General features: G+C 43.6%; 1 protein-coding gene across 1 annotated transcript in view; it reads right to left on the reverse strand.

Moving 5' to 3' along the window:
• Window positions 1-11,658, reverse strand: part of BMF (Bcl2 modifying factor) — a 114,508-nt gene extending 102,850 nt beyond the window's left edge. Inside the window, exon 1 of the mRNA XM_063947506.1 lies at window positions 11,400-11,658. Coding sequence (XP_063803576.1) covers window positions 11,400-11,494 — 95 coding nt within the window. The 5' untranslated portion in view covers window positions 11,495-11,658. The remainder of the gene's footprint in view (window positions 1-11,399) is intronic.
• Between the last annotated feature and the right edge of the window lie 750 nt (window positions 11,659-12,408).

The following is a 12,408-nucleotide window of genomic DNA, read 5'->3' on the forward strand; positions in this document are numbered from 1 at the left end:
GTGTCTCGGCATTACAGCTCTGCCGAGCAGCTATTGTACTTGGTCAGGTTCGAACACGTTTGGCAAGTTTTACAAGTTTGATACCTTGGCCTCCGAGGACCTTCAGTTTGGTCAATCAGTTCTGCAGGTACCTCAGCACTCTCCCACCCGGTTTGGGAGCTTTGGTACTTCCCCATGGTACTAAATGGATTCTAAGCATCCCCTAGGACGTAAGAGAAAATAGGATTTTAATTACCTACTGGTAAATCCTTTTCTTGTAGTCCGTAGGGGATACTGGGCGCCCGTGAGTGCTTCGTTCTTCCTGCTCTGTTACTTGGTTCAGTAATGTTGTTTGGTTCAGCTGTTGCTGTCCCTGTTTGCAAGTTTGGTTAGCATGGCTTTCCTCTTGTTCTGGTTGTGCTGGTTTGAATTCTCACCACTTTTGTTTTCTATATCATTCTCTCAAAGTATGTCCGTCTCCTCGTGCACAGTTTCCTGGTAGGAGGGGCATAGAGGGAGGAGCTAGTACACACAATCATACTTCAATATTGCCCATGACTTCTAGTGGACCCGTCTATACCCCATGGTACTAAATGGATTCCCAGTATCCCCTACGGACTACGAGAAAAGGATTTACCGGTAGGTAATTAAAATCCTATTTTTATTACACAGACATTTGTCCATATACCAACCTAACCTGACACACTCAGCGCAGATGATCATTACTTCATTAATCAAATGTGTTTGTCCGTCTACAGTACCTGTGTATGCTCAGCAAACATAGCCTGCAAACTTAATTCATTATTTTGTAAAATACTGCACAAGAGAAAGTCAGAGTCAATAGCAGCATAACAAACATTATGAGGAACTTCTCAGGTAAGAGGAGTTATGTTTTATAGCAAGCACTTATTGACATAACCTTATCAGCTCTCCAAGATAACTTGACTGAAATGCCTGCACTTAGCCTCTGGCATCAGAGTAACACAATAGGATTCTACATCATGAGAGCCCTCGCTGGCTGCCTAGATCAGCTCAGTAATAGTTTGGCAGTGTCTGCTGATGTTTCAACAATCAACAGTGATAAGTAACTGGGACATAATGATACAACGCTGATAAGAAGACAGTGTCACTGTGGCAGAAGCTGTAAACATATAAATAATGTTCTATATAGGATTCTTTTCAATCATTTTTTTTTTAGTATACGGTTTAATTTTAAATATCACAGGAATTTTTTTACTTATTCATTGATTGACGTATAATGGGGTGTAGTATACTATCGGGTCTATTCAACTGAAGTCGGAATTGTCGTCAAGTTGGTAAGACGGAAGTGGAGCTATGTCCTCTCCTTAAGACTTCCTCAGGGGTGAGTACCCAACGCGTTTCGTCCGGATGGAGCTATGTCCTCTCCTTAAGACTTCCTCAGGGGTGAAGTCTTTAGGAGAGGATATAGCTCCATCCGGACAAAACGTATTGGGTACTATTTGGAATGCTGATGTTCAGTTAAGCAGTTTTACTTTTCACTATTGTAGGGGCATTCATTTAAATAATGGTGCTCAACTTTTGTTAATAGTTTTAAACTATGCGGGTATGTTTGTTTTTATATTTTTATGTTTTGATGTGCTCTGGATCTCATTAAAACCTATGAAAAAGAATCCGTGACCTTATGAGGATCTTATTAAAGACACGAGATAAGCATAATAACTTTTGACACATGGTACGGGTTCACTTATAGCTTTGATCACGCACATGGTGTGGAATATCACGTTGTTGCACTAGGAGGCGCTCTTGTGTTTTTGTATTTTTCAGATTTGAAGGAGTTGGTGGACTTACTAACAAGGAGCTTTTGCCGTCTTTTATGTTTGGATTATCCTAGGCACCAAGCACGGGTCGGAAAACAAATAAGCTTATCTGCATTTCAAACGTCAGATCGGTGAACCAGCGGTGAATTTCCAACGCGTTTCGTCCCTTTAAGTGTATTGAGACTTCCTTGGGGGTCTGTAATATGCTTAAAGGGACGAAAACGCGCTGGTTCACCGCTCTGCCGTTTGATATGCAAATAAGCTTATTTGTTGTTTTTTTTAATTGTACGAGTCCATTTTAATGTTTTGTCTTGTAGAGTGCAATAAATGTGTGAAAAATGATTTTACACTATTAGAAGCTTTTTTTCCCTGTTGGGAGTTTCTTGGTTTTAAGGTTCTCTGTTTGATGGATAGAAGAAATCAACTAGACAAATGATATCTAAAAAAGTGAGTGGTACCCCAGAGTTCTAATACTCAAATTGTGAATTATTCACTCATTTTTGTTGCGTGAATTTAATAGCATCTCAAGGTGGCACTCACAAGCTATTTGCACATTGAGCACTTTAGCACTTTTTTTCATGCAAGCACAGAGTCACTTTATATTATGAAGTGCACTTTACTGACACATTATATCCATCCCCTGCCAATGTGAAATATTGGTCAACACTTGAGCATCTGTGGGAGGAGGAAGCTAGGAGGAAGATCATGTGTAAAGATATTACTACAAGCTGATTTTCTCCTTGTGTCTGGTACGCATATCTGATTGTCACCAATAGGAACAGTTATGTTTAATTGTTGAACACTGAAGGCGCAGCTGATTTACTACCAAAGAACATTTCTATCTTGTCCTTTTGGAAATTGGACATATTTGAAATCTGGCTGCTGCCACTGTATATATTTGGAGTGTTATAAACATATGTTTTATTAACCACGATTGAGTGGTTATTGTTCATTGCATATTGATTTGTCTACTCATTGAATTATTATAAGGTAGTAGTGCTAATTGCACTATATATATATATATATATATATATATATATATGCTGTGGGAGGGCTCGGCACTCACTTGTGGGTAATGGATACTTGCTGCGGTGCCATCCAGGGATGATAAAATCCTATGCAGATACTTGGTAACAGCGGCACACAGCAGACTCGTCAATGATGAAAAAAGCCTTTTAATATCGGTCTTACGCCGTTTCAGGGATAACCCCGTCTTCAGGGACGTAGGACCGATACTAAAAGGCTTTTTTCGTAGGACCGATACTAAAAGGCTTTTTTCGTAGGACCGATACTAAAAGGCTTTTTTCATAATTGACGAGTCTGCTGAGTGCCGATGTTACCAAGTATATATATATATATATATATATCTCTCTTTAGGAGCTGAGCCATAAGTTATATGTATATATAATATCTATCGATCAATCTATAGCAGTGATGGCTAACCTTGACACTCCAGCTGTTGTTGAACTACACATCCCAGCATGCCCTGCATCAGTTTTAGCAAGGCCAAATAGCAAAACTGTAGCAGGGCATGCTGGGATGTGTAGTTCAACAACAACTGGAGTGTCAAGGTTAGCCATTACTGATCTATAGCATAGGTCTGCAAACTCGGTCCTCATTACCCCACACAGAGCATGTTTTGCAGGTAACCCAGCAGGTGCACAGGTGTATTAATTACTCACAGACACATTTTAAAAGGTCCGTAGGTGGAGTTAATTATTTCACTTGTGATTCTGTGAGGAGACCTGTAAAACATGCACTGTGCGGGGTAATGAAGACCGAGTTTGCAGACCTATGATCTATAGATTTTGTGTGTATATTATATATATGTATACATACATATACACACACACACTTTTTTAGCTTGAATGTAAATAAGCATAATCAAATGCTGCAACATTTTAATAGTTGTATAGTATTTTATAAGATTGTTATGCTGCTCCGCACTGTGGGGTGTGCTGGTCCCCAGCAGCGCGAGGCAGAGAAGGTTTTGGGGGGGCCTTGTGCTCAGTCGAAATGAATGTGAGACAGCATGAGAAAGAGGGAGGAGAAGAGTTTTCTAGAAGCCACTTGCTCCAGTGACAGTTGGCGGGGAGCAAGGGAGCTAAGGGGGCAAATAAATGGTGAATGAGAAGGACAGAAGGCGGAGTTGTGAGGCACCTACAATGAGAGACGGAGCCAGAGGTTCTCTCACAGAGAGTCAGGGGAGTTGCTGCCAGCCAGGAGCCAAGCCCTTCTAGTGGGTTAGTCCAGGGGAGGAGGAGGTGGGAGGCCAGGTGAAATGTCCACCCTCCGCAAAGATCAGTTTTGCAAGTAGCAGAGGCCTTCAGTTAGGAGGAGCGGAGAGGAGTCCTGCCACCCTTGAAGCAGAGAGAGCGCCTTACAGAGAGTCATCCAGATAGCGGAGGAGAGTATAAAAGGAGGAGCTAGCTAAACCTGAGGGAGAGACCTCACATTCACAGTTGAATTGGTGAGAAGAGTTGTGAGGGACCTGCAAGCTGAGCAGCGCTGTGTCTAGAAGCTAAGTAGCAGGTCTCTTAAGAAACTGAGGCAGGGGCCTAGAGTGATTGCTGTGGTGATTGAGAAAGAGGGACCTGACCAGAGACAGAGATGTGTTGTCCTGGTAACATCTGATGTCAGTAGGAACCGCCTAGTGACTTGAAGTCCCAGCCATGCAGAGCATAGGAGGCAGGGAGCAGAGCTTAGTGGAACTGTCCGCAGCTGGGAGGGGTTCACTACGGCTGGCCGGCGGTCGGGCTCCCGGCGACCAGCATACCGGCGCCGGGAGCCCGACCGCCGGCATACAGAAGACCACCCGCTGGGAGGTGCTGGGACGGCAGCTGCTGAGGGTTGTAAATTTATGCAGCATATGACAATACAATGTTAACCAGTCACTGCTGCTGAATTTTAAGAATATGCTCATGTCACAAGTGATTCATTCATACTTGCCTACTTTTCCATAAAGTCCCGAAGACTCCACAATTGCAGGGAGTTTTCCCAGAATCCAGAGATAGTAGAAAACCCTTCCAGAACCCTCCAACTTCCCCAGTGCAGCAGACGATCTGGAGGCTTGATAACGTAATTTAAGGTGAATTGCATCATCAAGGAGCAGCCTACAATTGTACAACATCACAAATAATAGGATGGAGCTGCAATTACACAAACTGCGGCACCAAAACCCCCACACCTTCCACCTCTACATCATTTTCTTGGATGTACCAAATTTTTTTTAAAAATCAGTGAGTCTGGCTTAATTCAAAATCAGTAGCAAAGTCTGGATGACGGAAATCATGTTCTGGGAAACATTTTATAGAGTACTAATGAGCGCCTCATGTTAACTTTCCACAGGTGATAATTATCAGGCAATAATAATGGCTACATCGCACCTCATTACTCAGCAAGCATTAGCAGCAATAAAACCGTTTTCATAGTCTTGTGTAACAGATATAACAGATATAATAGCACACACACACTTAAAACAGTAACAATTGCATAGAGGACTCTTAAGGCCTTAAAAACTGACACAATGGTTTGCTGGCCAGAAAGTGTGTACGTACAGTCCCATGCATTTACTGCTTTAAGATAACGCACATTTATTTTTGTACCATGCTTTATATTCCAAAATAACATAAATGAACAGTTACTGTCTAAACATAAACTATACAACAAAACATTTCAATTCAAGGAGAAACTGAAAAACCAGAAGTAATTATAAATATATTTCAATGAGTCCTCTTTTTATCCAGTAACCAGTGCTAAGCTCCACTCCTTGTATTTACATTCTCTGAATTAATATCAGTTGAAGTTAAAGGTATTTTACATTATATTTCTTTAATTGAATCCAAGTAGCTAATACAGGAAAACAAGTAGAAATAATTTGTGAAGATTATTGTGTAACTAGTCACCAGCCCGGCGAAATGACGGAACAACATAACAGGAATGTCAGCACCAGCGGCTGTGCACAGATCAACGGAACAACAGTTGAATTGCTCCGTCGAGCGCCATCTAGTGGCCGCCGCCACGCACAACACTTGAATTCCCCAACAGAGATGAGGAGCAGCGTTAGCCTTTTATTATATAGGAAGAGAGAATAAGGTCATATTGAACGTCATGTTTAGAATGCGATGACACATTTGTTTACAGTGTAGGAGATCATCAAGTTGGAAGTAATAGTGTGACGACACATTTGTTTACAGTGTAGGAGATCATCAAATTGGAAGTTATAGTGTGACAACACATTTGTTTACAGTGTAGGAGGTCATCTAGTTGGAAGTTATAGTGTGACAACACATTTGTTTACAGTGTAGGAGGTCATCAAGTTGGTATAGTGTGACGACACATTTGTTTACAGTGTAGAAGATCATCAAATTGGAAGTTATAGTGTGACAACACATTTGTTTACAGTGTAGGAGGTCATCGAGTTGGAAGTTATAGTGTGACAACACATTTGTTTACAGTGTAGGAGGTCATCAAGTTGGTATAGTGTGACAACACATTTGTTTACAGTGTAGGAGGTCATCAAATTGGAAGTTATAGTGTGACAACACATTTGTTTACAGTGTAGGAGGTCATCAAGTTGGAAGTTATAGTGTGACAACACATTTGTTTACAGTTTAGGAGGTCATCATGTTGTAAGTCATGCTTATAGTGCAATGACACGTTTGCTTACAGCGTCTTTGCCACTCAAATGATCACAATTGTCTTCATAAATGAATCTCTGTGACTGTTGCAGTTTTTAATTCACCTGAGTCGTACTGTACTTTCACAGACGCCTCTTTGTTTAGTAGTGCACTGCTAGGCTTTTGGCTTAAACTCAGTTATTCTTCATTATTTGCTTCCCCAGCTAAGATCTGACTGCATTTTCCCCTAGATGGCAAAACAGTGCTATAATAGTAGGTGTTTCCTTATTGTAAGATGGTATTGTATGAGTTAATGTGAACTAGCGGTAGTGGCTAGGCGCTGAGTCATGTTTGAAAACTGAGAGCAGAGTACACGCTTGTGTGAGCAGCTGATCGCTTAACAAAAACAGCTGAAATAAAACTACTCTGGCTGGCTGGCTGTATGCTTTGCAACCACAAATTGCCCAACCAGCTCCACCTTGAGGCGGTTACAGACACCAAGTGCTTTACTGGCAACACTATACTGCGAGAGCCAGAAGCTTTATTATTTCAGTATTTCTCCACTTACAATATATTTTTACTTTTTAAAACTTTTTCTTAGGCCGTAAATCTTGTATTTGCTACTTGCAGTTTCAGGAGGTCACTGTAGGTCGCCTAGGTTCTCTAATCCAGGGGTGTCCAAACTTTTTGCAAAGAGGGACAGATTTGGTGAGGTGAAAATATGTGGGGGCCGACCAGATACACAAATGCCCCCAGCAGTGCTGCCAGATACACAAATGCCCCCAGTGCTGCCAGATACACATTATATGACCCCCAGCAGTGCTGCCAGATACACATTATATGCCCCCAGCAGTGCTGCCAGATACACAAATGCACCACAGTACTGCAGATACACATTATATGCCCCCAGCAGTGCTGCCAGATACACTGTATATGCCCCAGCAGTGCTGCCAGATACACATTATATTCCTCCAGCAGTGCTGCCAGATACACATTATATGCCCCCAGCAGTGCTGCCAGATACACAAATGCACCACAGTACTGCAGATACACATTATATGCCCCCAGCAGTGCTGCCAGATACACATTATATGCCCCAGCAGTGCTGCCAGATACACATTATATTCCTCCAGCAGTGCTGCCAGATACACATTATATGCCCCCAGCAGTGCTGCCAGATACACAAATGCACCACAGAACTGCAGATACACATTATATGCCCCCAGCAGTGCTGCCAGATACACTGTATATGCCCCAGCAGTGCTGCCAGATACACATTATATTCCTCCAGCAGTGCTGCCAGATACACATTATATGCCCCCAGCAGTGCTGCCAGATACACATTATATTCCTCCAGCAGTGCTGCCAGATACACATTATATGCCCCCAGCAGTGCTGCCAGATACACATTATATGCCTCCAGCAGTGCTGCCAGATACACATTATATGCCTCCAGCAGTGCTGCCAGATACACATTATATGCCCCCCAGCAGTGCTGCCAGATACACAAATGTACCACAGTGCTGCCAGATACACATTATATGCCCCCAGCAGTGCTGCCAGGTACACATTATATGCCTCCAGCAGTGCTGCCAGGTACACATTATATGCCTCCAGCAGTGCTGCCAGATACACATTATATGCCTCCAGCAGTGCTGCCAGATACACATTATATGCCTCCAGCAGTGCTGCCAGATACACATTATATGCCCCCAGCAGTGCTGCCACATACACATTATATGCCCCCAGCAATGCTGCCAGATACACATTATATGCCCCCAGCAGTGCTGCCAGATACACATTATATGACCCCAGCAATGCTGCCAGATACACATTATATGCCCCCAGCAGTGCTGCCAGATACACATTGGAAAACTACTTACAAGTGAAAATGCTTTAGCCCAGAACACCTATGAGGGGGTGAAGCACTGAACTTTTTGAGACCACTGATCACCACACACTGCTGTGGAGCTGCAGTAAAGATGGCCACCGTGATGATCCTTCCTGGTGTCTCCTTTTATAGATTCATACACACAGGAGGGCTGGGTTTGTCTCGGCGGGAGAGGCAACCCCAGCCCTCCTGTCTCCCCAGATAATCAGCAGACCTGCCTATAGTCTGCACGCAGAGGAGGAAAAGATAGCTGTCAGTCACCGTGTAGCGCGGCTGACAGCAACGGGCGGGGAGTGTCAATGCGGCGGGGTGCAGCAGTCTGCAAAGGCAGTGTACCTGAGAGACAGTGGGCTGCGGGGCTGAGTGTCAGTGCGACGGGGTGTAGTGATCAGTAATAAACAAGCAGGGCAGGCTGCAGGTCGGTGGAAATGTGAGCACGGGCCGGACTTTGGACATGCCTGCTCTAATCCATTCACTTGTAATTGCAAGTGTACAGTGCAAACAGCTTTCGAAAATGCGCAAAGCTTCTGCAAGTGAGCATGGGGTAATTGCAAGTGGGCATGGGGTAACTGGAAGCAATGGATACAGATTTTCCGTCTGGTTTCCATGAATTGCATTGGCATTAAAATGCCTGGTACAACAAACTAAATTCCCGCCAGTAAGTATAACGCCTTAAGGAACCAATCTGATGCATACATAATGAAACTGGAGTATTATTACAATTCCTTTTACAATGTGAATCTTCCCACAGACTCACTCCAGGAATGCCTGTGTTGTACAGATATATAAAATTTGTGTACCTACTCCTGATGAAGGGCTCCAGGAAAATGGGCAGAAGGATCCTGCAAAGTTTTTCCGGCTTCATGGTTCCCTAACTGCCAGGTATAGGTGAAGCCATCTCAAAATGGTGTTACCTAGAGATGGAAAGCAGCACTTTCCTTCTGCTTGATAAATATACATACACCGCAGTCCCCATAACACGCTATGGGGAAAACATGAACTGCAAAAATAGAGGGATCGCTGGAAAAATCTGTATCCCTGCTGTTAATTAGGCTGAAATTGTGAAAATGCCTTTCTTAGCAAATAAGCCAGAGAAAGAGGTTATCACTGCTGGATAAAAGGCCCCATCTATAATATAGTTCTCTAGGATGATGAACATTACAGGGTATATTTACTAAGGGGCCCTACACACTGGCCGACCCGGATACGGCCGACGAGCGACCCGGCGGCGGGGGGGCATGGACGGGGGGAGTGAAGTTTCTTCACTCCCCCCGTCACGCGGCTCCATAGAACTGCAGGGAAATATGGACGAGATCGTCCATATTGGCCTGCATGCACAGCCGACGGGGGACCAGCGAGGAACGAGCGGGGGACCAGCGAGGAACGAGCGCGGGACCGCGCATCGTTCATCGCTGGAGCCTCCACACTGAAAGATATGAACGAGTTCTCGTTCATTTATGAACGAGATCGTTCATATCTTTAAAAAAATCGGCCAGTGTGTAGGGCCTATAAGTTGCGGGTTTTTAAAAGTGCGGTTGCTGCCCATAGTGGCCAATCAGATTCTACTAATCATTTATCTAGCAGTTTCTAGAAGATAGTAGTTAGAATCTGATTGGTTGATATGGGCAACATCTCCACTTGTATAAACCTGCACTTTAGTACCTATACCCCCACATCATCATGCATGGGCATGTGGGACCTAACATGTAGCGAATGCCAACGCAGCCAGTCGCCTAACAGAAAACAAAGTTGAAAGAATTCCAGTGGCAGAATTGTGACAACATGGCCTCTGTATGCATTGGAGGTGCATACCATGATAAGGGGATCAGGCCAGGGAGTGTATAGTGGGTTCGGCTGAATGATGAGGAACATAATACCTGAAAATGAGGCAACCTTTGAGCAGGGACCCCAAGCAACACTCGGACAAGGTACTGGACTGGGCAACAGGAGCGCAAGTATTAGTGGGGTCAGTGGGAGAAAAATAAATAATACACAGGCAATGCTAGTACTGTCATCAAAAAGCTCCATGATGCTTGTATTTACTTGCTGCAAATATTGATTTTTGATTAGTAGTAGTTGCATCTTAAGTAAATAACATTAAAGTTTTTTATTTTCAGTAAAGACAGCGCAATATTATTAATAATCCAGAAAGAATCAACTGAGTTGTTTAGTCAGGTTCACAATAAAATATTACAAAGTGTTTTCATGTTGGCAGAAACATGGCATATGGCATGGCAGTGCTACTACTTACACCTTTCCCTGAACAGAAATAGTTACACCTACAGATATTAGGAAAGACTTCCCATTCTACTAAGAGGAGCAGCACTGGACCAAAACAGTAGACAGGGAAATAAAAGAATGTTTTAGGTGACATATAATCCCAATTGCATCCTGCATGTGCATTATACATCATATGTGAGCTGTAGAACAGATGTGCTGCTAACAGCTGGCTGCTCTAGTGCAGATACGGCTACTTACAGCCTGACATCTGTTCCTGTTTATCCTGACTCAACCCTTTGCAGTGGGTCACTCCCTGCTGGCACCAATTAAGTATCATGACAAGGCAGGCATAACACTAGACCCTTTCTGTACCAGGTGAAAATGCCAAATATTCCTCATTAAGTTACTAATACACTTAATACACACACACAGTTACTCCTATCTAACAATCCCCTGGTGTCAGTGTATCAGCCACGGTCCATAAATAGGTGATATTCCACCAGTAATAAGTCACAGCAGGTGGCTGCTGGGTCACAGAGACGGGTCCCTGCAAGTTGCTGCCTATCACAGATGACCAGCACACGTCTCTCCTCAGTCTGCTGCTTATGTCAACATTATGCCCCTTGCAGAACCATTCAGTCACAAATGGTGTCTAATATGGCAATAGCAATCAGCACCGTCCCTGTGTGTCATGCTCGTCAAAGATCACATACTGCAAATCACAATACCATACTAAAAGCCCTTATGTACAGTATTTCCTTATATACAGTACCCCATTCCAGGAGACAACTCTTTGTACATGCAATAAGTACATCCCATACTGCACCTGAGAAGCCATGCATTCCCCAGCGCCTTATTATGCTGTACAGGTGGAAGGCAGAAGTTACTCACTTGTGAGAGAGAGAGTGGAGGCAGCGAGAGCTGAGCAGCTCCTCACCTGCAGTGTTGCAGAGCTCCTGCCGGTAGCTGCTGTGATTTGCGCTCATTGAGCTGCCTGTAGTGAGAGTGAGGAGAGAGGTCTCTGCTTCTGCTGCTGCTGCTGCTGCTGGGGAGGGACCGATTGCTGTTAGCAGGAGGAGCAGCAGTCTCTGCTTCACATCACCACATCTCCCCCTGCACTGTGTGTCCTGGATACTAGTCACTTCTGCCTTCCCTCCTCTCACCGTGCCCTGTACACAGTGCATGTAACATGCCTCATCCAATAACAACGTGCTTTACAGGCTTTGCCTCTACCTACCTGTATGTCCCTCACACTACTGTCTCCTCAGTCACTATTGTCTGCTGCAGTGAAAATCCCCTGCATGTGTCTCACACACCCCATAACTGTTCTCAGTTCACTGGCCCATTAATCACTGGCCTTTCTCTTATCTCTTCCACTCACTGTTTAGTTATGTTGGCTAAGAGTTTTTATTTATATACTGTTATGTCTGTACTGGCTGCTATACTGTCACCAGAACTGGGTTAATGCATCGGGGGCCCGGGGTACTTAAAACAGGGGGGCCTAAGGTGTAAATGTAAAATTATAAGATAGATATATATATATATATATATATATACGATACACGCTGTATCATTTGAACTAAGGGGAGTATCGGGTAGTTTGGATTAATTGTCTATTATATATATATATATATATATACCGTATTTGCCGGCGTATAAGACGACTGGGCGTATAAGACGACCCCCAACATTTCCACTCAAAATATAGAGTTTGTTATATACTCGCCGTATAAGACTACCCCCTTCCACACACCAAATAAAACGTAAAAGAACATCAGATTTGTGACATACTGTATATTATGACCTGATAAGAGATTTGGATAGGGAGTATTTATCAAGGTATGCATAAGAAGGGGGGAGAGGGCGAGGAGAAAGTTGTAAAATGTATAAAAGTATACCC

The sequence above is a fragment of the Pseudophryne corroboree genome, chromosome 12 (genome assembly GCF_028390025.1).
Source record: "Pseudophryne corroboree isolate aPseCor3 chromosome 12, aPseCor3.hap2, whole genome shotgun sequence".
NCBI classification, from domain to species: Eukaryota; Metazoa; Chordata; class Amphibia; order Anura; family Myobatrachidae; genus Pseudophryne; species Pseudophryne corroboree.